This window comes from Vulpes vulpes, chromosome 1 (genome assembly GCF_048418805.1).
Source record: "Vulpes vulpes isolate BD-2025 chromosome 1, VulVul3, whole genome shotgun sequence".
Taxonomy (NCBI): domain Eukaryota; kingdom Metazoa; phylum Chordata; class Mammalia; order Carnivora; family Canidae; genus Vulpes; species Vulpes vulpes.
The window spans coordinates 104,404,406-104,431,499 of record NC_132780.1 but is presented as its reverse complement, the minus strand read 5'-3'; the positions used below and the strand labels follow the sequence as shown (position 1 = coordinate 104,431,499).

The following is a 27,094-nucleotide window of genomic DNA, read 5'->3' as shown; positions in this document are numbered from 1 at the left end:
TGCTTGTACTTGTGCTCTGTGTGCCAAGTAAATAAATCTTAAAAACAAAAATAATGAAATCTTGCTATTTGCAACAATATGGATAGACCTAGAAGATACAATGCTAAGTAAAATCAGAAATACACATAGCATATGATTTCTCATATGTGGAATTTAAGGAACAGAAATAAGAGATAAAAAAACAAATTCTTAGAACTCATGATTTCCAGAGGAGAGCTGGGTGTTGGGATGAGTGAAATAAGGATACACTTAGCTCAAAAAGGACAAATGTCTAGAATTGCTGAATCACTAATATTGCACGAGTGAAACACTATGTTTATAAAGAAAAGTTGGGATGCTTCTGCCACTACATAAAAGAAACATCAAAATAAAGACACTTTCCAAATATTTTTAGGCAATATGAAAATAACTACAGTCTGGTTTATTTTAAGGGGACAGTGCACAAATTCTGTAAGGGGTTGAAAGCTTGTATTCTTAGGCTATTCTAGATGGTCTTCATAACAGAGGTTTATTCAACATCCTGCTGAACACTGGGACAGAAATGGCTGTGCTGCCTGGCCCCAACCAAAGAAGGGGAGGGAGTGAAAGGTGGGAAAGGTTAAAAGACCAATACATGACTGTTGCCTTTCAGAGCTCAGACAGCTTAATTTCTCCAGTAATTTTGTTGGCACTGCAAGAAAACAGGACTTTGTGCAAGCTTTGTCTTAGAAGCCATGGGAGGGCTCTACAGAGAAGGCTCCAGAGCAATTGTAGAGCAAGAAGACCAAGACTAAAACTGACTCCTGGGAATTAATTTGGAGGATGTAAAGTTTAAAGGGAACCAGATAAAGCAGGTAAGATTCTTTGCAGAGATAGCCCATCATCTAAATTATCAGTGAACTGCTATATTAAACAACTTTTATTTCAGTGTCTGCTTTATGTTAAGAACTGTGAAGGATCTAAGATTTTACCATTTTGGCAAACTATAGTCTCATGACAGTGCCTGGGTGGCTCAATTGGTTAAGTATCTGCCTTTGGCTCAGGTCATGATCCTGGGGTCCTGAGATCCAGCCCCGTGTCAGGCTCCCTGCCAAGCAGAGAGCCTGATTTTCCCTCTCCCCCTTCTCCCCACCCCCACACTTGTGCACATACACTCTGTCTCATAAGTAAATAAAAAATTTTAATAAAAATAAATACTGTAATAAGAGATAAAGACGACCAGTACATAATGATAAAGGGATCAGTCCAACAAGAGGACATAACAATTGTAAATATATATGCACCCAACTCGAGCATCTAAAGCAGATATTAAAAGATATAAAGGAAGAAAATGATAGTAATACCGTAACAGTAGGGGACTTTAACACCCCCTTGCATCAGTGGATAGATCATCCAGGCAGAAAATGAATAAGGAAACCATGTCTTTCAGTGACACATTAAACCAGATGGACTTAACAGATACACCTAGAACATCTCTTCCAAAACCAGAACACACATTCTTTTCAAGTGCACAAGGAACATTCTCCTGGACAAATCATTCATTTTAGGCCACAAATCTCAATAAATTTAAGAAGGCATATCATACATCATTTCCAACCACAACAGTATAAAACCAGAAAGCAGTCATAAGAAAAAAACTGAAAAAAATGCAAACATGGAACCTAAACAGCATGCTACTAAACAGCCAACGGGTTACAAAGAAAAAGGAAATAAAAAAGCTACATACAGGGATCCCTGGGTGGCGCAGTGGTTTAGCGCCTGCCTTTGGCCCAGGGCGCGATCCTGGAGACCCGGGATCGAATCCCACATCGGGCTCCCAGTGCATGGAGCCTGCTTCTCCCTCTGCCTATGTCTCTGCTTCTCTCTCTCTCTCTGTGTGTGTGACTATCATAAATAAATAAAAATTTTTAAAAAATTAATAAAAAAAAAGCTACATACAGGGGCACCAGGGTAGCTCAGTGGTAGAGTGTCTGCCTTTGCCTCAGATTGTGATCCTGGAGTCCTGGGATCAAGTCTTGCATCAGGCTCCCCAAAGGGAACTGGTTTCTCTCTCTGCCTATGTCTATGCCTCCGTGTTTCTCAGGAATAAATAAACTTTTTTTCTTTAAAAAAAAAACAAAACTACACAAATGAAAATAGAACATACAGTAATCCAAAATCTTTAGGATGAAGCAAAAGCAGTTCTAAGGAAATTTATAGCAATACAGGCCTACCACAAATAAAAATCACAAATTAACAATCTAAACTTACACCTAAAAGAACTAGAAAAAGAAGAAAAATCAAATCCTAAGTTTGGCACAAGGAAGGAAATAATACAGATCAGAACAGAAATAAATGAAATAGAGACTGGGAAAAAAAGAAAGGAAAAAAAGCAAACAAGATCGATGAGGGCCCCCTGAGTGGCTTAGTGGTTGAGCATCTGCCTTTGGCTCAGGGTGTGGTCCTGCAGTCCCGGGATCCAGTTCCATGTCGGGCTCCCTGCAGGGAGCCTGCTTCTCCCTCTGCCTCTGCCTCTGTCTCTGTCTCTGCCTCTCTCTCTCTCTCATGAATAAATAAAATTGAAAAAAAATTCCATGAAACCAAGTTATTTCTTCAAAAAAATAAAACTGATAAACCTCCAACCAGACTCAAAAAGACATAAATAAAATCAAAATGAATGAAAGAGAAGTAACAGTCAACACCACAATACAAAAGGATTACAATGCTACAAAATATATACCAGCAAATTGGACAACCTAGAAAAAAATGGATAAACTCCTAGAAACCTATATTCTTCAAAAACTGAATCAGAAAGAAACAAAATCTGAACAGACCAATTACTAGTAACAAAACTGGATTGGTAATCAAACTCCTAAAAAAGTCGAGGAGCAGATGGATTCATAGGTAAGTTCTACCACACATTTAAAGGAGAGGTAATACCTATTCTCTCAAACTATTCCAAAAAACAGAAGAGGAAGGAGAGCTTTCAAACATTCTACAAGGCCAGCACTGCCTTGGTAACAAAACTAGACAAAGACACTACTAAGAAACAAAACTACAGGCCCGTATCTCTGATGAACACAAATGCAAAAATTCTCAACAAAATATTAGCAAACTGTATTCAACAATACATTAAAAAGGATCATTCACTGCGATCAAGTGGGATTTATACCAGGGATGCAAAGATGATTCCCTATTTGAAAAAAATCAACATGATACACCACATGAACAAATAGGATAAAAATCATATGATCATCTCAGATGCAGAAAAAGCATTGGATAAAATTAAACACCCATTCATGATACAAACTCTCAGCAAAGTGGGTTTTCAAGGAACATATATCAACATAATAAAGGCCATATTTGATGATGGTTGCGGGGGGGGGGGGTGAGGACTCATAGCTGACATCTTATTCAATGGTGAAAAACTGGGAGCTTTTCCTCTAAGATCAGGAACAAGATAAAGATACCCAATAGTCTTGCTGCTTTTATTCAGCATAGTATTGGAAGTCCCAGCCACAGCAATCAGACAAGAAAAAGGAATAAAAGACATCCAAATTGATAAGGAAGAAGTTAAAATGTTTGCAGATAACATACTATGCACTGGAGACTCTAAAGACTCCACCAAAAAAAAAAACACACAAACTATTAGAAATAACGAATACAAAATTAACACATAAATCACTTTCACTTCTATACACTAATAATCAAATAGCAGAAAGAGAAATTATGAAAACAATACCATTTACAGTTGCATCAAAAAGAATACCCAGGAATAAATTTAACCAAGGAGGTGAAGGAGCGTGTACTCTGAAAACTATAAAAAAAAAAAAAAAAAAAAAAAAAAAAACCATTGGTGAAAGAAACTGAAAATGACACAAATGCAAAGACATTCCATGCTCATGACTGGAAGAACCAGGGCAATCCACAGATTCAGTGAAATCTATTAAAATACCAACAGCATTTTTCACAGAACTAGAATAATATAAAATTTGTATGGAACCACAAAAGACCTTGAATAGCCAAAGCAACTTTGAAAAAGAACAAAGCTGGAGATAATCACAATCCCAGATCTCAAGATACATTACAAAGCTGGTCAATTAATATGGTCAATTAATCTATGACAAAGGAAACAAGAACATTCAATGGGGAAAAAGTCTCTTGAATAAATAAATGGTGCTGGGAAAACTGGACCACTTTTTTACACCATACACAAAAATAAAACTCAAAATGGATTAAAGACCTAAATGTCCTAGAAGAAAACATCAGGAGTAATTTCTCTGACAGCAGCCATAGCAACATTTTTCTATATCTCTCTCTCCAGTCAAAGGAAACAAAAGCAAAATTAAACTACTAGAACTACATCAAAATAAAAAGCTTTTACGGGCAGCCCTATTGGCTTAGCGGTTTAGCCCTGCCTTCGGCCCAGGGCGTGATCCTGGAGACCCGGGATTGAGTCCCATGTCGGGCTCCCTGCATGGAGCCTGCTTCTCCTCCTGCCTGTGTCTGTGCCAACCCCCCCAATAACTGAATTAAAAGAAATCTTAAAAAAAAAAAAAAAAAGCTTTTGCACAGTGAAGGATACTACCAACAAGACAAAAAGGCAACTGAATGGGAGAAGATATTCACAAATGATATATCTGATAATGAGTTAATATCCAAAATTTACAAAGAATTTATACAACTCAGCCACATAAAAATAACCCAATTAAAAAATGGGTAAAGGGCCTTAAGAGGCCCTTTTCCAAAGACAAACAGATGTCCAATAGACACGTGAACATGCTCAACATCACTAATTATTAGGATTAATGCAAGCCAAAACCAAAAACGAGATATTTTATACCTGTCAGATTTGTAGAATCAAAAAGAAATAAGCGTTGGTGAGGACGTGGAGAAAAAGAGGCCCTTGTGTGCTGATGGGAATGCAAATTAGTGTAGCCACTGAAAAATGGTATGGCGTTTCCTCAAAAAAATTAAAAATAGCCCTCATAATCCAGTAATTCCACTATTGGGTATTTACCCCTCCCCCCACCAAAAAAACATGAAAACACTAATTCTAAGTTATATGCTCTATTTTTTTTTAAGATTTTATTTATTCATGAGAGACACAGAGATAGAGAGAGAGGCAGAGACACAGGCAGAGGGAGAAGCAGGCTCCTGGCGATGAGCCGGATGAGGGACCCGATCCCGGCACCCCCAGATGACAACCTGAGCCAAAGGCAGATGCTCAACCACGGAGCCACGCAGGTGCCCAGTACCTCTGTGTTTACTGCAGCATTTACAATAAACAAAATAAAGGAAGCAATTCAAGTGTCCGTCCACAGAGGGATGCATAAAGATGTGATCTATATATACAACGGTATCAGCCATAAAACAGATGAAAGCTTGCCCACTGGGACAACATGGATGGACCCAGAGGGTATCATGCTAAATAAGAGAAAGGAGAAGACCATATGATTTTACTTGTATGTTGAACCCAAAAAGCAAAACAATGAATAAACAAAGAAAAAGAGACCCACAGAACAAACTGATGGTTGTGGCGGTGCAGGGGAGCAAAATGGGTGCAAGAGGAGACAGAGACTTCCACTTATGGAATGAGTGAGTCAGGAGGATGAAAGGTAGAGTGTGGGGAGTCCAGTCCTTGTTATTACATCAGCATTGTATGGTGGCAGATGGCAGTACACACGTGGTGAGACAGCAGGACGTATGCTGTACACCTGAACTGATGTAATATTGTGATGGACTAATAATAAAAAGCAAGGTAGTGAAAAAATAGTAGTTTTTTACAGGATGGTATGGTTTCAAGGGAGAAACTCTGAGAATGAATCTACAGACACAAGAGTAATAACACTTGAGCACCAAGGAACACATTTCAGGAAGAGCTAGGAATCACAACATTTAGAATATTACAGCTTGCCCACCATGCTCTGTTCTTCCAGATTCTTGTTCACTTGGTGAATTATGAACCAGCTATGAAGTAATTACTGAATAAGAAGTAATGTCCTTGCATGTTTGAGTTTTGGTTATTTGATGGTAGATCTGGAGTTTAATTTGGTTTTTTTTTTGTTGTTGTTGTTGTTGTTAAATAATCTATAACCCCAAGGTGGGGCTTGAACTCCCAATTCTAAGATCAAGAGTCACACATTTCACGGACTGAGCCAGCCAGGGACCCCTGGACCTTAACTTTTTAATTTTTGATTTTAACAAGACCACTTTATCCTGAAGTGCATTCTCTCTTCCAATAACTAGCTTTTACTTTTTCTTTAATCTTTGCTCAAGAATAGAACTGAATGAAGATAATAATTTAACAAGAAAGATGTGACTGCAACACAAAGGTGGTTGTAAGGCATAAAGGAGAAAAGCCCATATGAAAGCTGCTGCACTGGCAAAGTGTGGCCACTGCAGACGTCACAGAACACACAGCTTTTCCCTTGCCATCCGTCCCCTGGCTTCATCAGACCCACTCACCACCAAAACACACCCCACAGTCTTAGGAGGGAGCATAAAAGACTTAAAACTACTACAAGTGGAGCAGAACATTGATCTTGAAAACTACTGTCTAAACCCTTTTTTACTTAGTAGACTTTGCACAGACCTAACTTGGTGGCAGCAAGAAGCCCTTCCCTAAACATCCACTTGAAGTCACAATCCAATAGTCCGTTTAAACCCTGTAATGTCAGTAATTTACTCATTTGCAACCAATGCAAAACCCATTATCTGTTAGCTCTCAACCTTACAGGCGAGGCCAATATTGAGCGGCATATCCTGACTTATTTCAACAAAAGACATCGGGACTCTAAGGGAGTCATGTAAATTAGTTAAATGTGCTGCCTTAGTTGAGCTGCAGGAGAAGGATTGCAACATGTATTATGCAAAAAAGTATCTTTGCTCAACAGAAAGTGAGGGATTACAGGGGAATGACCTTTGACCAAAACATTTTCATGGCCTTGAACAGCAGTGTTCTGTTGCAAGCGGACCAAATCCAAGGTTGGCTGTGATCGGTATCACTTTCTTAACAGGGGGCATGTTACCACACATTGTAGAATGAAATGTTACCTGCTAATGGAGAAGCCTCCTTCATTCATTCATTTCCGCGTTCTAATGTACCAGAAGGCAGGATCGCCCAAATACGACACCGAAAGGACAAGATGACACGCATTTAATGAAATACCAAACAAGTTCTAGCATCCATGTGCTTTATCTGTTATAGGAATGCTACATAAAGGTAAAGTGTCTTTCCTTCCATAGCGTCCTCGAGATAGCTAGGATGGCTTGTCCACTAGTTTTCAGACTATTGAGCTCTTCTCTGAAGGAAATACCACAAGGTGTTCTCTGGGGACTAAGAGGGAATCCAAGGCAGAGGGCTCCTAGGCTCGCCACACACACATCAGGCAGATCATTCTCACAGATACTGGGTTTACTGCAAGATTCTCTAACCAAAATCAGTTTCACGCTAAAATTATGAAGTTTTAAATAGTTGTCTGTGGGCCTATTAGGATACAGAGCAATCCTCAAAATGCAGTCCATGGTTACCTGAAAGTTCTGACATCCTTTAAAAGATCTGTGAGTTTTAAAACACTAAGAAGTTATTTCGGAACTTCTAGTTGTAGCCAAGATGGAGTTATGAGGATCAGACTTACCCTCCCATCTGAAATAACTTAAAAAAGGACCACATATGAGACAGTATTTTTCAGACATCAGGCCTCAGGATAGTGATCCAAGAGAAGGTAAGGGAAAGAGGTGAACCGTCTAATTGCTCGAACTTGAATTTCCAGTTTGCAGCACAGGGAATGGGACCACAGCTGGAGGTTAAGCCCCCCGAGGAAGGAGGTGAAGCTGGAAGCTGCGAAAAGCCAAGACAGTAAGACTTCACGGGGCAGAGGGATCAGAGGAGAGAGTAGCACAGACAGGAAGGAAGCTCAAGAGATCTGCAGAGCACATCTTTAGCCGAGTACTGATCACGCAGATATGAGGAAACTGCCTGGGTGCAGGCACTTGACAGTGACAAAGCAAAGAGAGCCACTGATATAATAAAGAAAAAATACACCAAAAACACAGAAAATAGCCAAAAGGAAATACACAGGGGGAAAAAAAAAAATACCAGGGGCGGGGGGGGGGGGGGGGAGGGACGAAGACAATAGTATCATTGCAATTCAATTTCAAGCAGCCTGATGTGTATGATTAGGGAAAGGTTCATAACACTAAGAAATCATAGCTGGTGATGTTCTAAAAATGATAAAAATTATAAAACCAAGGATGCACAAATCACAAAACTCCGAAGCACAAGAAACATGAAAAAAAAAAAACTGCACAAAAGCTTAATATCATAATCAAATTCTATAAATTTAATCAAGAGAAAAATCTTAAAGGCACATAAAGGAAAAAAAAGACATTATAGAGGACAAAGGATAATAATAATGTACTTTGCCTCTAGAATGCAAGCCGGAAGACAGTACAGCAGCATACTTAAAACATTCAAAGGAAAGAAACAAGGTGAATTCTATAATCAGTAAGAATATATTTTTAAAAATGAAAGCAAAATACTTTTCAGACATATAAAAGCTGAGAAAATACATCACCAGCAGACCTACACTACCTAAACGTTAAAGGAAGTGCTTCAAGTAGACAAAGATCTACTCTAATGAAGAGTATCAGAAATGGTAAATATGTTGGCAAACAAAAGATGTTTACTTGCCTTTTTTTTTTTACTTGCTTTTTAAGTATCTTTAAGAGATTATTGGGGGGACGCCTGGGTGGCTCAGCGGTTGAGTGACTGCCTTTGGCTCAGGGCATAATGGGGCTCCTTGCAAGAAGCCTGCTTCTCCCTCTGCCACTGTGTCTCTGCCTCTCTCTTTCATGAATAAATAAAATCTTAAAAAAAAACATTGAGTGTTTAAAACAAAAATAGCAATGTATTGTGGGGTTCACACATATGCTGAAGTACAGTCTAGGACAACACAAACAAAAGGGTAAAATCAAGTATACTACTTAAAATTCTTACATGTCAAGTGGCACAATACTTGCAGGTTGACTGTGATGTTAAAAATATATACTAAAATCCATAAGAGGGGTGCCTGGGTGGCCCAGCAGGTGAGTGTCTGCCTTCAGCTCAGGGCGTGACCCCAGGGTCCTGGAATCGAGTCCCGCATCGGGCTCCCTGCAGGGAGCCTGCTTCTCCCTCTGCCTTCATCACAGTCTTTGTCTCTCATGAATAAAATCTTTAAAAAAAAAAGATATATACACAGCAGATTCATTTTTCATAAAGATATCAAGGCAATTCGATGGGAATAAGGTAATCTTTTCAACAAATGGTGCTCGAACAACTAGATAACCATAGGCAAAAGGGGGAAAAAAAGGAAAGAAAGAAAAAGAGAATCTTGGTTTTTTTTTTTTAAGATTTGAGAGAGAGAGCACAGCAGGAGGGGCAGAGGGAGAGAGAGAATCTCAAGCTGACTCCATTCTAAGTGCAGAGCCTGACATGGGACTCGATCCCAAGAACCTGAGATCATGACCTGAGCTGAACCCAAGGGTTGGACACTCAATCAACTGCATCACTGAGGCACCCGAAAAGCATCCTGACTTACCTCACACCACATATAAAAAATTGACCATGTAAGAGCGCAAACTATAAAACTTCCAAAAGAAAACAGGATAAAGTTAGCGACATTGGGTTTGGCAATTTCTTCAATATAACATAAAAAAGGGCAAACTATTTTTTTTTAATTTTTATTTATTTATGAAAGACACACACAGAGAGAGAGAGAGGCAGAGACACAGGCAGAGGGAGAAGCAGGCTCCATGCACCGGGAGCCCGATGTGGGATTCGATCCCGGGTCTCCAGGATCGCGCCCTGGGCCAAAGGCAGGCGCCAAACCGCTGCACCACCCAGGGATCCCCAAAAAGGGCAAACTTTAAAAGAAGAAAGGATTTTTATCTAGAATATAAAAAGAACTCTTACTAATCAATACGAGGATAAATAATCCAATAAAAATATGGGGAAAACATATGAATAGACATATAGTCAAAAAGGATGCACAGACAGCAAAGCACATGAAAAGATGCTCAGCGTTATTAGTCATTAGGGAAATACAAAATTTAAAAAAGAAAAAAAGGAAAGCCACAATGAAATAACACTATACACACAATAAAATGGGCCAATTTAAAGGGTCATCAAACCAAGTGAGTATTGGTGAGGATGTGGAGCAACTGGGACACCAGGAGACTGACGTGATGGTAAGGAAGTAAAATGGCAGTCACTTTGGAAACCAGTTTGGTAGTGATGTACACAGAGGACCCCGCCGTTCCACTCCCAGATTTTTACTCAAGAAAAATGAACAACTTGCACAAAATGATTTTAACAGCTTTATTTCTAATAGCCAAAAACTGAAATCTCAAATGTTTATTTAAATTATGGTATATCCGCTTAGTGGGCTACCATTTAGCAATTAACAAAGAAATCAGTGATACACGCAGGGATGAGTCTCCAAATAATTACGATGAGTGAAAGAAGACAAAAAGTATTTACGTGGTAGGATTCCACTTTTAGGTAATTACAGAAAATTCAAACTAACCTACAGTGACAAAGCTGATCAGTGATGGCCTGGGGCTGAGAAAAGTACAGAGGGATTCTAGAGAGCACCGGAAAGCTGGGGGGCGGGCCGAGAGGAGGGCTGCTCGCCATCCTGACTAGAGCGCTTCAGGGCTGTACACATCGGTCAGATTTCACCAAACTGGACACTTAATTTTCTTTTTTTTTTTCTTTTTTTTTTTTTTGGACACTTAATTTTCAAACGTCGTTCACCTTTTCACTCCTGTACTCCTCCAAGTGTACGATGCTGATTCCCAAAGGTTAAATGACACACGATGGTGTCACGGCTCGTACAGCTAATAGAGTGTGTGCTCACGCATTCTTCTAAGATTTTATCTTCCCAGTCAGGTGACTACGGATGTAAACAGCGGTGCGCCAGAGCAGGACCGCACCAGCTCACAAGTGCCAACGGTGCTTTTATTCCCAACTCTGGTTAGACGTGTTCTATTGAGAGTTTGCACCTCGGCCACGGTGAAAGTATTTACGCCACGGAAACTGGCAAATGCTACCCAAATCAGGGCTTCCTTTGGGACGGCTGGTGGGTAAACGTTTACCAGCCCAACGTACATAAAAACGAGGTTCACTGGAATTCTTTGATTTTTAATTCTGCAAAAGGATTCTGAAAACAATTAGCCTAAAAACTTGCCTTTATCAAGCTAGAAAGTCTTGCCAGGGAGAAAAGCAAAAAGAAGAAGATTTTCAGACACTCATCCCATCAAGAAAACATTTGCAGAGAACCATCTTTAGTTGCCTTGACCAAATGACACTGGACAGTCCCCCACGGGACTCACTGTTGACACAGCCTCTCACTACGACCTGGAGGGTCTGGGCGTGATTCATCAGCTCCTTCCTGCATCCGAGGAGCCCCCCGGCTGCCAGGAGGACTCGGGCTGCCATCTCCTCTAGCAAACACCAAGGGTCCATCGCCTTGCTTCCCGTATCTGCTCACAGACTAAAAATGTAATCCTGCTCAAAAAAGAGGAGCACCAGACCAAGTTTCTACATGATGGACTCCAACTCCAGCCAAGAGAGAAGAGGTGTGTGACACAAGCTGTATTTGTACCAGGCGAATCACCTGGACACCAAGGCCTGATACTTCTACCAACTACTGGGAGGCAACTTAGCATGGGAGGTAGCCCCTCTTCCTTCTGCTCTCAATGCCAGCCTGAGTCCTTTTTAACTGTGTAATATGGTGTGAAAAATACACGTGCTGATGCTCCATCATCTCATTAGAGAATTCTCAGGTAGGGAAAAATGCTGAAATTTAAATTAAAAAAAAAAAAAAGATCTCTTTAATTAATTCAGCAGGGAGATGATCACATTGCAGAAACAGATCATCCTATTTCATGACATGTTAGGAAAATAAACCTCAGGGCTTTTTCGCCTCCACTGCATACAGGTCTGATCGCTTCTGGTTAAAAATGGGGATTTGCTGGCGTATTTCAGCCAACTTCTTCAGGTCTGCGAAAACAGGAAAGTGTACCATTAATAAGATGTAACTCCTCACTAACCAATGAGAATTTCCTCCCCAAATAGCATAAAAACCACCAGAATCTCAGCAATAGTAACCTCAGGCTTGTCCAGGGGCACAGGTGGCCTGGCACCGCCCCAGGAGTCATTCAAACGAAACCCAGAAAACTCACGCTGAGTGCCAGCCCCCGGGGTTTGGCCAGAGACCCAAAGATAAATGAGAAGGTGGCACAAGGGCGCCCCTCCAGGTGACAGCAGCTTCACAGCTACTCAATCGCCTCAGACCGGCGGGGACACCGGGGACCTGAGCTGTGCCACGGCGAATCTTACCTATGTCTGAATACACGACTGTCTCCTCGGCGCCAGCTTTGGCAACAACCTCCCCCCTGCAAGAGATTCGGGAGGGCGTGACATGAGTGGGCTGCCAGCCTCGGGGGTGTCAAGATCCCTGGTCTCTCCCACCTTGCAGGCCACAGGGGAAGGATCGGGAGCTGAAGATAAGGGAGGGCGCACAGGTTCCTGCTCTACCATTTAGGGAGCTGTGTGGCCGTGTGGCAAGCCAGCTGCCACCTCCATTCCCTACCTACGAGGTAGAAATGAGAGCTGTGAGACTCAGAGGATTGCGGAGTAAGCTTTGTAAACTGCCAACTGCTGGGAGACGGCAGTTATTCCGCGATTATAAGCCTCCAGGAACAGAGCTGCCGAGCCTCCTAGAACCAAGGGGAGCTCCGTCCCATCCCTTTGTGAGTGCGTCAGGAGGACCGATTCAGGAGGGTCCGGGCCTCCAGGCCTCCCAAGGCCGAGGCCGGTGCTGCCGGGACCGCCTGCCTCGTCCTGTGCTGCCTGGGGATCTAGGCTATTGGCTTTCTGTTTTTGCAGGAAAGAAGTGGTGGAAACCACACCCCAACGGAGAGGAACCCCACACGTAGCAATAGCAACACTCCCTCCTGAGTCTGCAGAAAGGCTGACCTGGAAACCTTCCGGTTCTAAGTCTCTTGGCCCGAAGCAGAACTTCCAAGACAGCCTAGCAAAACGAAATTCCCCCAAAGCACAAAATAAATAAACTGACCTAACAAACAGTCTGATGTAGTAACTGGTTCTGCCTCCCGGGCGGCCACAGACAAGTCTCTGGCACAAATGACCTACAGACATGATCATTAACACCATTTAACCGAGTTCTTTTTTATTCTTTTCTAGTTCTTCCCCATTTGCCCTGAAATGAAAGCTCTCTGGGTTAACCCCAGGACCCGTCCTAATGTTGATATAAGGCAGAGGCCTCCAAATCCCAAAGACAGAATACTGAAAAGGAAGAAATAAAGATAGATCTCGAACAACTACCTCGTGCCGGAAGCAGCTGGCCTGAGGAGTAACAAGCTGCCAGTGCCTCCCAAACCCTCATGTGCAGGAGGCTCCCTGGCCATCCCTTCTCAGGCCGTCCCCTATCACACACTTTAATCTTTGGGTCCTATAAAATCACATGAGAGAGAACTTCAGGGACCCCACAGTGAAACATAACCCTTCTCAGCCTCATTACTGGTGTATTTACCTTCAAACTACAACAATACACACCAGTGTGCTGGTGAGTGTATAATCACACAAACGCGTGAGAAGCAGTATGGAATAAATCCAAGTCCTGAAGTCAAAAGTCCAGAATCTAAACACCAGTCTTAGCTGCTCTGTCCCATGAACTTCAATGCTACCATCTAGAAACTGAGCTTAATACAGGAAAAGTCTCTAGGAGGTCACCCGGAGAGCATGGGTGTGAAAGTGCCATGAAAACTGCACAAACACAGACCATGAGCTACCACAGTAACAAGTGACTGGCCATGTGGCTGGGCACACACTTTTTTTTTTTTTTTTTTTTTTTTAGTAACGTAGCGTGTTTTGTTTTACAATGAAGATTTCAAAAAACAAACAAACCACCAGAAGCAAAGTTAAAAGAGAACCTGGGGAAAATATTTACATTTCATATTATGAACAAAGGAATTGTCCCCAAACATAAAGATTACCTTCTACAAACTGCTAAAAATACCAACAACCCAGTAAGAAAATGAAGGCACAGTTCCCATCACAGGAAATACATCTAGGCCTTCAAAACCCAAAAGCAGTTTGGTCTTGCTCCTACAAAGATAAAGGAAGAGTACTTAGCGTCCCTTGGCTTCACTAGCACAACGCTCTTCCGTCTCGCAGAGGACAAGCCCATTTCCCTTAAATGAACTCACCCTCCTCCACCCTCTATTCAGTATCAGGGAGCAAAATCCTCACCCAGTAACTAATTCCTGCTCTAGGGCCAGCCACAGAGCCTCAGTTTTAACTAAAAGCCAAGGGTCTGGGAGCCCTTTGAACTGAAATCGCCCAACCATCCCTGCTGCCTGGTCTCCCCCACGTGACCCAAGTCCAACGGACCACAGAAGGCGCTCAGAAACTTGGACGAGGGCTGAGGCCAAAGACTCAATCGGCACAGCAGGACCTTCTTTCTCACATGGCTTTCAAGCGGAAGCATCTCTCACTGACAAGGTAGAGACGTGGCAGGCACTGGGGGGGCGGGGCAGGGCTGGGCGAGAATCAGAAAACCCACCCTCCCAAGTGCAATCTCTCTCAAGCTCCCACGCAGCCTGTCCCCGTGTGGCCAACTCACCAAGGACTCACAACAGTGCTGTGTCCCCAGGCAACGTAGGAGGCCTGCTCATCCCGGGCAGGAGATGCTGTGGCCACATACAGCTGGTTATCAACAGCCCTGTTGTCAACGACAAAAGAGAGGCCATTCATACGTTATAGACTGGCGGCATTTTTCTATCCCAAATGTACAGATTCTTCTTTTAAAAACTGGGACGGGACAGGCCGGCTGAGATGTGGAAGAAAACAGCAAAGCCATGAAACCTTCTCTTCAAAAAGTATCTTAGTGCATAAACCACTTCTCAAATGGAGGTGATTTTGCCCCCTGGGGACATCTGCCAATGTCCGAAGACATGGACTTTGACTCTCTGCCACTCGTGATAGGGGGCTGCTACTGGCACCTAGCAGGTGGAGGCCAAGGATGCTGCGAAACATCCTACAATGTACAGGACAGTCCCCACAATAAAGAATGATCTAGTCCAAAGTGTCAATACCACCACAGTTGAGACCCTGGCCTGAGCCAACCTGTCAACCTACAAAAGAGCAAGTCAAGGTGGCCAGAGAGAACGGACTAGCCTTGCTGGGGCCATAAGCCTGGCAGGGCTACCTGGAACTTCCCCACAGGGGCCCAAGTCCCATTATCCCAAATGAGGTAAGAATTCAGGTGGCAGCCTGGGTACATCAACTACCTCACCTGGGAGCTCTCCAGGCTTGCTCCAAGCCACCCAAGCTTGGAGAAAGCAAGCTCCCTTGCTTTCTACAAGACCGCGTTAATGAACATGCACGGTACCGGATGCCCATCCCCATCCTCCACCCAGCACCAGCCAAACACCTCTGCTTCCTCCCCTAGTAAGAATCACCATCATTTTCAGAGGTGAGAAAAGTGGCTACATCGGGGTAGAGAAGGACAGGTTGATGGAAGGAGCAAAAGGGAGAATTCTAGAGATCTGTTCCATGTTGACCTGGGTCACAGGTGAACACACATGTAAAACTTCACTGACCTACAGACTTAAAGTTGGTGTACTTTTAAGTGATTATACCTCAATTAACAGAATTGTAAGGAAGGAAGCTAACATTTCTGACCAATATTCCATGGTTTTCAGCATACTTTACACAGACACACACAGTCACGCTCCTTCTCCCTTCAGGTTACATCCCCCTCTGGTTTCTGCCCTTCAGCACTCACCCTCCACCTTAGGGGAGGCAGGAAACAGCTACTCGGACATGCCAAAGACACTGTGCAATGCCTCAGATTTACAGATTAGAAAAACAAGAGCCTCTAACAAGTGTCTTGTTAGAGCATTCCAGGGCTTGCAGAATGGGGTAAAGGATGGGGTGCGATAAGCGCCCCCATCTGAACGGCATCTGGTGATTCATCTTTTCCAATTGCATCTGGATGTCAAGACATGCTGAGTCAGGGGCAGCATTCTGCGTCAGGACAGTTGGGAATTCCACCGGACTGGAAATCTTTGCCCAGAACAACACAGAGACACTGGCAGGTATGCCCAAGATGCTTTCTTACCGGCCTCGTTGAAGCAGCTCCCAGTGGGCGGGTCCGGTGGTCATGTTAAAAGCTCCAGGATACACCAACAGCTGGCAGCCTTGGGAGAGAAAGGCCGGAGAGTGGGTGCAGGTTAACAACCCACACCACGCTAGCTCCCCATCTTGATCCTCACCCTGTGGGGACCAAACTCAACCTTCCCAAGCATAAAGAGGGCAGCCAAGCCGGACACTGTCAGGAGTATTCCGTCACGGCTCTGAACTCCTTTAGAGACACACACATGCTATACACAGACACACAAAAATAGTGGTAACGATGATCAAAACCACAGTATGTGACTTCACTTAAAAAAAAAAAATTCAAATTTCTCTCAGCACCACATTTTGTAATGCTTTTCAAATGAACTGAGGTTCAGAGTAGGTGCCCTAAAGCTTACTGGGAGAACTTGACAGATCTGCCACCCCGGAGCCACGCACACCTTTCCTGCTGAGCAGGCAGTCCAATGTTTGCACCCACCCCCTTTGCCAAGTGAAAGTCAGGGCCGGGTCAGAGCAGCCTGGACAGTCTGGCAGGGATGCTCACATTTGTGGGGCACCATACGAGGAACTACGTTCTCCTGCCCTAATTTCCACAACAGGCCTATGAGAAAACGGAGATCCACACTGCTCCAAAGATTAAATAATTCAAAGTATCACGTCTATTAACAGGGAGAGTTGAAACCAGAACTCAGATCTTCCGACATGGCTCAGTGTTCTTGCAGGACAACAGGACACTCCTCTGGGCCAAAATGTCACAGACTGCCGTTGTACTGTAGCCAACATCTAGGACTACTGGGTGTACCTCCATGACAGACACGGCAGACCACATCCTTACTTCCAGGGGGGCTCCATGTGACTCTTTCCAAACATAGCACAAGAGAAGCTCAAAGAGTGGAGATTTCAGAACGTGCCTCCTGCCTTAGCTGCATGGCATGTTGAACCACCACCTCTGAAAAACCATATTGTCCATGTGCAGCCGGAGTCTGAGCAACCAGATGGGAATGGAGAGATGAAGACCTCCTCTCCAAGGGTATTATGCTGAGTGAAATACGTCAATCGGAGAAGGACAAACATTATATGGTCTCATTTTGGGGGGGAATATAAATAATAGTGAAAGGGAATAAAGGGAAAAGGAGGAAAAATAAGTGGAAAATATCAGAATGGGAGACAGAACATGGAAGACTCCTAACTCTGGGAAACGAACTAGGGGTGGTGGAAGGGGAGGAGGGCGGGGGGTGGGGGTGACTGGGTGACGGGCACTGAGGGGGGCACTTGATGAGATGAGCACTGGGTGTTATTCTGTATGTTGGCAAATTGAACACCAATAAAAAATAAATTTATTATTAAAAAAAAAAAAGAAGACCTCCTCTCCAGTTTTTCTAAGGGCTCCGTTTACCCACAAAGACCAAGCCAGAACCATATCTCGAAGCACCCACACCACACATCACACAGCTGCGGTGCTGGCCTCACCTCTCTGCGCGTAGATTTGCGCGAGCTCTGCAAAGCGCATGTCGTAGCAGATGCCGAGGCCCACCCTGCAGTAAGCTGTTTTTCAAACAGAAAAATGCACAAATGAAATGTTAACCTCTTGCAACATGGTGTGGCAGTTAAAGCCTCCACCTAAGATCACAAAACTGATGGCAAGACATTCACGCAAGGCCACGGATGGAGGAAAGGTATACATTTATTCCTATTGGACTCTAGCTCATAAAGACACCATTTATCTCAGATTGGAAATGAGAAATTCATTCTACTTGAATGTGTCTCTTTGTGGGAGGTGTTCAATCACTGCTGAAGAGGTAAACTCTGGAAGCGACCATGCTACTAGCAGGCGGCGACCAAACAGTAGAGCAAAATCATGTCAGACCCTCAGCTCTTCATTCATCCAGCCCTTTCTAGACCTCTGACCATTCTCTGCCCTTCGTACTTGCGGCCTTGCAGTCAGGGTACGTAAGGAAGCTGGGGAAGGGACATAAGAGGGAAAAAAAAAAGAGGGAATACCTGATCTTCTTCTACTGATACTACTAAAATGTGGACGTGTCTGGTACTTACGAGTATCAAAGGTGGAGAAACTATCACCAGGAGTCAGTGTTTTAGATTCATGAAATGTAATTTTCCCAGGAATGTCAATGTCAAACAGATGGAGCTGCAGCACAAGTAATGAATTTGGTTACTTCCACTCCAGCAGGGCTCATGGCAATAGTAACACACCTCTCTCCGTGGGCAGCAACAGGGACGCTCGCGATCAACTATGCAGACAGCAACCCCACCTGTCCACAGCCCACCCCACAAGCTGACATGCCATCAAAATGAGTTCTATTATACAAAATGGGAAAATGGGGGATCCCTGGGTGGCGCAGCGGTTTGGCGCCTGCCTTTGGCCCAGGGCATGATCCTGGAGACCCGGGATCGGATCCCACATCAGGCTCCCGGTGCATGGAGCCTGCTTCTCCCTCTGCCTGTGTCTCTGCCTCTCTCTCTTTCTCTCTGTATGACTATCATAAATAAAATAAAAAAAATAAAAATAAAAAAAAATAAAATAAAATAAAAAAACAAAATGGGAAAATGGTGCTGTAGGGCTTATGACACTTCTTTCCTAGGTGGGGTGTAACTGATGTCTAGGTTTCTTTTGGGAAGCAATTAACATGTTACTCTTTTACTCATTATAAATGCTAAATATTCCTCAGCCATCAGAAAGGACAAACACCCACCATTTGCTTCGATGTGGATGGAACTGGAGGGTATGATAATGAGTGAAGTAAGTCAATCGGAGAAGGACAAACATTATACAGTTTCATTCACATGGGGAATATAAGAAATACTGAAAGGGATCATAGGAGAAAGGAGGGAAAATGAGTAGGAAAAATTAGAGAGGGTGACAGACCATGAGAGAATCCTAACTGTGGGAAACACACAAGGGGTAGTGGAAGGGGAGGTGGGCAGGGGGATGGGGTGACTGGGTGATGGGCACTGAGGGGGGCACCTGACAGAATGAGCACTGGGTGTTATGCTATATGTTGGCAAATTGAACTTCAATAAAAAAATATACATACTAAAAAATAATAAAGGCATTAGAACATAAAAAAATGCTAAATGAAGTCTTCACAGAATCACAAACTGACACATTGGCAGGAGATACAGAAAGTGGATAAGCAATTAAAAATAGGTAAAATTTTCCAAACTAAATGCAGCAATATATGAGTAACATCACTTCAAAATTGGATTTATTTAAGGAAAGCCAATGTTTAACATTAGGAAACCAACCAATGTAATTTACCGCATTCACAAAATAAAGGAGAAAAGTCATATAATCAACCTAAGAGGTGAATACGCATTTGGTAAACCTCTACATCCATTCTTTTTTTTATTATTTTTTTATTTATTCATAGAGACAGAGAGAGAGGCAGAGGCAGAGGGAGAAGCAGGCTCCATGCAGGAAGCTCGACGTGGGACTGGATCCCGGGTCCCCAGGATCATGCCCTGGACCGAAGGCAGCGCTAAACCGTTGAGCCATGCGGGCTGCCCTCTACATCCATTCTTAATTTAAAAACAAAAGAAAAAAACTCTTCTGGTAAGGGAACTCCCTTAATCTGATAGAGCATGTGGGGGTGCGAGGGAGGAAGGAACATCATATTTGGTGGTGAAATATTAAACCTTTTCATTCTGAGATCAAGAACCAACAAGGACACCGGATACACCTTTGAGTTGGAAGCAAGGTCCCAGTTGTTGCTAGGAGTGATGGTGAAAATACCTATTATCATGTTGGTCCAAAGAACCAGAGGACAGAGTTTCACAGCAGCTGGAAATTGAAAGAGAAATCCTGAAAAGAAGAAGTCCAATGAGAAAAGCCCTAAATTCTGCATATAAAAATCTATCCAAATCTCTGGCTAAGTAGTGAATTAAAGATGATAGGCCTGACTCCAAGCAGCCCAGCTAAAGCCAAACAACTTTAGATAGAACAGAGCAGCTGAAGCTGCTGCCCACCTCACAAAGGAAAGAGTATGGTGTTTGAGTACAACCAAGCAATTACTCACTAAAAAAAAATACAAAATTTTTCAGAGTAATAGAAGCTAGAATCTCAACATATAATCCAATATGCGATCCAAAATTACTACACAAAGAAACAAGAAAATGTTACCCAACTTTAAACAAAAGACAATCAAGGAAGCAAGACTCGGATATGATCATTACAAAAAAGTAGCTATTGAAACTAAGCTCAAAGGTATAAAGAAAAAATATGCTTTTAATGATGGGCATATAGGAAATGCCAGTAGAAAAATAAAAGTTTATCTGAAATTTTAAAAGATTTCACTGGATTGGCATACAGAAGACTGGGGCTTACAGAAAAACGATTCTGTGAATTTGAAAATGGATCAATGGAAAGTGTCCACACTGAACAAGAGAAAGAAAAAAGGGAAAAACAAAACAAACCTGAGTCTTGGGGACCTGGACTGGTGGAACGGTATCAAAATTGAAGTCCAATAAGACAATGGAACAGAAAAATATTTATCAAGACAATGCCCCCAATATAATGAAAGAGTTAAATTTACAGATTAAAAAAAGCACAAAGCAGGACAAATATAAAGAAAATCGTATCTAGACAGGTGCAGAGTCAAAACAGTGAGAACTATAAAGATTATGAAAAAATATTTGTAGAAAAAAACATGAATTACATACAGGATTTCAATACAAATCACTTCTTACCAGAAAATTTTTTTTAAAAGGCTAGAAAGTAACTGAGAAACATGGCTCAAATTGCTAGGAAACAAAAGAAAACTATCAACCCAGAATTCTATTCCACCAAAATTATCTTTCAAGAATGAAGACAAAATATATATTCATAAATGAAAACTAAGAGAATTCCTATCTAGCACATCATCACTACAGAAATTCTAAAGAAGATCTTTCTGTCTGAAGGCAAATATACCAGGGAGAACTATGCTCCTTAGAAAGAAAAATACCAAAAAAGTAAACACCGATAAACAAAATATTTTTATCTTAATTTCTTTAAAATGCATAGGATCACTCAAAAATTTAGTGTTTTGTGGGGGATTAATAATATATTAGATGCAACATGTAAGACAACAATAACAGAGAAAATAAGGTGGGGAAGGAAAGGGTCCTATTCAACTGTGAAGTTCTTAAATTTCATATGAAGAAGTATAACATTAATTCTAAGCAGACTGTGAAAACATAGGGTGCATGTTGTAATCCCTGGGCAACAACTTAAAAAAAAGCAAAGAGGTATAACTAAAAGCCAACATAAATTAAAATGAATTCTAAAAAATACATTTAATACTAAGCCAAGAGAATGCAGGAAAGCGGAACAAAGGAAAAAAAAAAACAGTAAAATGTCTAAGGCCTAAATCTAACCATATCAATAATTATGTTAAATATAAGTGGAGTGCACACACCAGCTAGAAGGCCGAGATTATCAGAATGAAGACAACTGTAAGAGCCAACTGCAGGCTGCCTACAGGAGAATTATTTTATTTTTTAAAGATGTATGTATGTATGTATGTATGTATGTATGTATGTATTTATGATAGAGAGAGAGAGAGAGAGAGAAAGAGAGAGAGAGAGAGAGAGAGAGAGAGAGGGGGGCAGAGACACAGGAGGAGGGAGAAGCAGGCTCCATGCCGGGAGCCCGACGCGGGCTCAATCCTGGGACTCCAAGTTCGCGCCCTGGGCCAAAGGCAGGCGCTAAACCGCTGAACCACCCAGCGATCTCCCAGGAGAATCATTTTAAATACAAAGGCACATGTTGAAAATAAGAATTAGAAGATGATGTATTTTACAACACTATGTATAAGAAGCCTGGAGTGACCATAGCAGAGATAATATAAACTTTAAGACAAAGAATATTATGAGAAAAAAAATGGATTTCATAATGCTACAAGGATCAACTTACCAGAAATATTTAACAATCCTCAATGTGTCTGCGTTTACTATAGCTAGATTTCCACTCTCCTCAATGTGATCTCTATATTCAATGCAATTCTAACCAAAATTTTTATAGATTTTCTCCTTGCTGAAACTGATAGGCGAAGTTAAAAAAATTTTTTTTAAGATTTTTTATTTATTTATTCATGAGAGACAGAGAGAGAGGCAGAGACACAGGCAGAGGGAGAAGCAGGCTCCATGCAGGGAGCCCGACCGTGGGACTCCATCCCGGACCCCAGGATCACGCCCTGAGCCGAAGGCAGACGCTCAACCACTGATTCACCCAGGTGTCCCTAAGTCTAAAATTTATATCAAAATGCCAACACCCAAGACTGGACAAGTTGACGATAGCAATTAGTCTAATGCCCCATGTGTGTACAATATTATGAGAAGAACTAGGGAACTTTATGGCAAATTTTCAAGAAGTAATGAGATGTGCCACATTCTCTGCTTACCTTTCTGTACTTTACCAGTAAAGTTCCATCAGGCCCAAACACGGCACAAGTGTTATATAATTTCCCAGCATCCTCTTCAGGAATGGAACCTTTCATTGAGAGAACCACACAGGCAAAGAAAATATTCTGAATAAAGCATTCTTGTATATCACTGGACAAACACTTGATAAAGGGTCACCTGGGTCCAACACCAAAGTATACTAACTTCGAAGGGTTAATTATGGGTTGTTGGGTTTTTTTTATCTCGAGTAAGATCTTTCAGAGATAAACTCCAGAGTACAGATAAAACATAAGTCAGATACCAAAGAGAGGTTTCAAAAATAACCAAACTGTTTCTGGATTCTACTTTGATCTTGGGCTACGGTTAATCTTTAACACCAACAGGGAGGATTCACTGTGGCTCAGCTTAAATTCACCAGGTCCTGCGACAGAACTGTACCCAAAAAGTCCTCAAGGTGGAAATGTTAAGCTGGTCCTGCCATCACTGAATGTAGTTCCTGCATTTCTCTTTTTTTGCTTTGTCTTTTCTTTACCTCGTTCATTTCTAATTCTTAATATAACAGAGAATAGTCTTGCTATATTAAACAGTTTTACTGTACTTTTGATTTAAGCAAAGAGAACATTTTAAAATGTATTTCAAAACATTTATAGAGCTACTTGATGTATGTAACCTCTTTGTGAAAAAAAAAAAATTCTTAACGTTGTATTAATAATGAATACAGTTTTTCTTTCCACATTTCCACCTGCCCGTGTATTCCCATTGCTTCTCCTGGGAAAATCGTTACCAGTTTGGTGTGTCCTTATACGCTATTTACTATGTGCTACATTACACAAAAAATGTGCTACATTACTCACAAAAAAAAAAATACCCGCAAAAATACATAACCTTCATTTGTGTGAGGGACTTATCTGAATGGGAGTACTTGTTCATGTCATATTGAACTCGCTTCTTCCATGTAACAGTGTGTCATAAACATTTTTCCACGTTACATAAAATCCACCTCATTTTTTTTAAGATTATTTATTTATTTGAGAGCACACTGAGGGAGAGGGAGAAGCAACACCCCGCTGAGCAGAGGGCCCAATGTGGGTTCGATCCCAGGACCCCGAGTTCATAACCTCAGCCAAAGGAGCCCGGAGGCATCCCCACCTCATTCTTTTCAATGCCTAATTTACAGGGTTTGCATTCCGTGGTTTAAATGTAACGCCAGAAGTTATTCAGATGTTTTTCAAGTTTAGGCCATTGTACCTTGAGGGTAGGAAGTTACCTCCAATGAGATACACGCTGCATTCCTTGGCTACCTCAGAAAGCTTCTGTGTGGATTCACCAGGAATTTTCTCAGCATATTCAGGAAAATATTTTGTGCCGTATGGAGAGTTAAAGCATTCCTAGGATAATGTTGGCAGAGAAAGAGGGGAAAAAAGAAACACGGAAATATCCAACCCGTTTTAAAGTTCTGCTTTAAGGAGGCACAGCGGCCTTCCCGAGCTCCGCTCTCCAAGGGGTTAACTGGGCCTGAAGCCAGCACCCCGGCGGCTCAGGTCAGGGTGCTCGGGTGCTCGGCGGGTCTACCTGGCCACCCGCCCCTTCCTGGGGGTCAGCAGGAGAACCTCGGTTCCCCACCTCGGCTCGCAGGCCCCGCCACAACTCGGCTTGATCACAGGGCTTTGGGTGTGAGAATGAAGCCACAGTGCAAAACTGTGTTAGCAACTGTGGAAGCAACAAGGCCTGTGTGTGGAAAACACAGAAGCTTCGAAAGCCAGAGGTTTCCCCGTGTGTAATTCGCTGTTTCCGAGCTCCCTCCCAGCTCCCTCGCTCTGATCCTGCGGAGCCCCACCTCCCCCAGAATACGTGCGGCCCCCACGGCTCCCGACAGCAGCCTCTGACTCTGCTTCATTCATTTGCGGTCCGAGGGTGTGCAGCGGCCGCTGCGCCGGGGCGGCCGGCCCCAGACAGGAGACAGGGCACCCGCAGGCCCAAGGCCTTTCACGCCGGCCCAGCAGGCGCAATCCAGGGGAGACCGGGCTGCAGGTGCAGGTGAGTCCACACCCGTGGCCGGAAGGCGGGCGGCTTCCCGGGAAGACCCTGCGCTCGCCCAGGTGCCTCCCCCTGGCCGCGCAGGTGACCCCGACCGCCTGGGGCCTAAAACACAAGGTGGCTCTGAAAATTCTCGTCCACCTCAGCAGGCCTTGGGGAGGGCGACCCCGCCCGAAGGGGAAAGGCGCCGGACGTGTCTGCAGGTGGGCTCCCTGGGACCCTGCACCTGCTGACGCCAAGGCTGAAGCCACGGCCTGGAGCCAGCAGGCGCCCAGCGGCTCAGGCACTTGGGCCCGCAGGCTTCCTCCCAATGTTGGAGGCCTAGGGACAGTCCCGGCGCCGGGTCCTGCAAAGGCCTCGTGACGCCGGGCAAGGAGGTGAGGGTCCAAGGCACGGGCTCTCTTCCTCGGAGGAGTGTCCCCCCACAGCATCCTGAACACGGCCGATGACCCTCAGGGCGTCCTACCACCAAGGCCACCTTCCGGACGGGATGGCCCGACGGGATGACCCGCGCGGCCGCCGCCTCCACACTCACCGGCAGGGAAACTACTCTGGCTCCTTGTCTCGCCGCCTCCCGGACGAGGCCACAAGCGCGAGCGAGGTTTTCCGATTTGATGGAAGAAACCTGGAGCTGGATGAGGGCCAGGCGGAAAGCTGCGGGCGAACAGAGACCCGGGGTGACCGGGGCCCGGCCGCCGAATCCGGGGCTCCTCACCCGGGGGGCAGTCCGGGCCCCGACGGCGGCGATGGGGTCCGCGCGGGCGTTGGGGGGCCTCCAGCACCGGGGCGCGGCGGGGGCGGGGGCGGGGCGCTAACCAGCCTCAGCCCAGGCGCAGCCCTTCCCGGCAAACAATTATCCAGCACCAGGTGTGAGTGCTGCGGGGGCCGGGACCCCCCTCCCCGCCTCCGCGGAGGGCGCAGGGCCAGCCTCTCCCGCAGCTCTAAGGACAAGCCGGAGTTTGAACATGAGATTAGCACTTACTGTTTGCTCCTGGGCTCAAGCTCTGATTCTGAATGGGACTCGGTGTGCTGCCCAGCTGCTGGGGGCCCGGGGGGGGGCGGGGAGCCACGGCCTGCACCTGTGCGGGGTCACCGGCAGGGCCCCGGGGTGGGGGGGGCAGCCACGGCCTGCACCTGTGCGGGGTCACCGGCAGGGCCCGGGGGGGGGGGGGGCAGCCACGAGCTGCACCTGTGCGGGGTCACGCTCAGGGCCCCTAGGCCCCCGGGAGGTTTTGCTCTCACCCCACGAATAGTCCTGCGCCCCAAAGAGCACGGCAGTAAGTAGCAAAAAGAAAACAAAACAAACCACCCCGAGAGGCTGGCAGAGGCTGAGGAAGGAAGGGCGCGCAGCGACCCTCCCGCCGCCTGTGCGAGGGCTTCGCCAGCCCGCGCCCCCGCCCGTCGGCAGCCAGGGCCGTCGGGGGCTCTTTCGGGCCCACCGCCTCTAGGCCCATTTTACAGGTCGGGAAACTGAGGCTCCGAGGGAGTCAATGACCTGCTGACATGGGCTGGGCAAGCCCCTGATGCCCCAGGTCTCCAGACTAGGCGTCCGGGGCCTCCCGTGGAAGAATCTGGCAAAGGCCTGGGGACGAGCAGAGCTCGCACGTGCCCTGGGGCCGGTCCAGGAGCCGGACGGGGAGCGACGCGAAACCGAACCTCAGAGCTCAACGGCCAGATGCAGGGCGGGCGGTCCCGGTTTTTTGCTCAGAAGAGCGGGCTCTCCCCTGGGCGTGAGGGGTGCGACCCGGGCAAGGGCCGGTCCCTGGCCGCACGGCCCAAACCCAGGAACACAAACGCTCCACTCGCCGAGACGGGGTTCGAGCCGCAAATGCCGGGGGCCGATGCCTTTGCAAAACCCAAGCTCAAAAATCAACCTGAGCTGAAGCGCGCGACGGCGACCGCCCCGCCCCGCCCCGCACGGGCGCGCTTTCTAACGCGGAGCCCGGAGCCTCCGGGACGCTCGGGGCCGCCCCCCGGCGAGGAGCTTCCTGCAGCCCGGCGCCCGAGAGGCCGCAGCGGACGAGGGGCCCGGGAAGGCCCGCGGCACGGCGGGGACACGCGGCGGAGGCGAGGGCTGGGCCGGGGCCGCGCTACTCACTGGCCATCGCTCTCCCGCGGGGCAGCATGCGCGGCGCGGCCCGGCCCGGCGCAGACCCACCGACCGACGCGGCGCACGGCGGGGCGGGGCCGCGCGCAGGAGGGGGCGGGGCCGCACATCCGCGCACGCCGCGCCCCGGCCGCTGGCCCCGACCCATTGATCCCGCCCCGACCCGCTAGCCCCGCCCACCTACCCCGACGGCCCTGGCCCCGCCCCCGACTGGCCCCGCCCCCCACCGCCCCTGGCCCCGCCCATCCCACCCCCGCCCACCGACCCCACTGCCCCTGGCCCCGCCCCGGCCCGCTGGTCCCGCCCACCCCACTGCCCTGGCCCCGCCCATCCCCGCCCCGCCCACCGACCCCGACGGCCCTGGCCCCGCCCACCCCACT

General features: G+C 45.4%; 1 protein-coding gene across 1 annotated transcript; it reads right to left on the bottom strand.

Moving 5' to 3' along the window:
* Positions 1–10,307: 10,307 nt before the first annotated feature.
* Positions 10,308–26,877, bottom strand: NIT2 (nitrilase family member 2). Its single transcript, XM_072721659.1, has 10 exons — positions 26,706–26,877; positions 25,143–25,261; positions 23,838–23,958; positions 22,570–22,658; positions 18,224–18,317; positions 17,642–17,716; positions 16,155–16,233; positions 14,655–14,753; positions 12,347–12,402; positions 10,308–12,007 (listed from the first exon to the last, which is right to left on the bottom strand). Exons 1-10 carry the CDS (start codon positions 26,860–26,862, stop codon positions 11,916–11,918), a joined length of 981 nt encoding a protein of 326 aa, XP_072577760.1. The 5' UTR covers positions 26,863–26,877; the 3' UTR covers positions 10,308–11,915.
* Between the last annotated feature and the right edge of the window lie 217 nt (positions 26,878–27,094).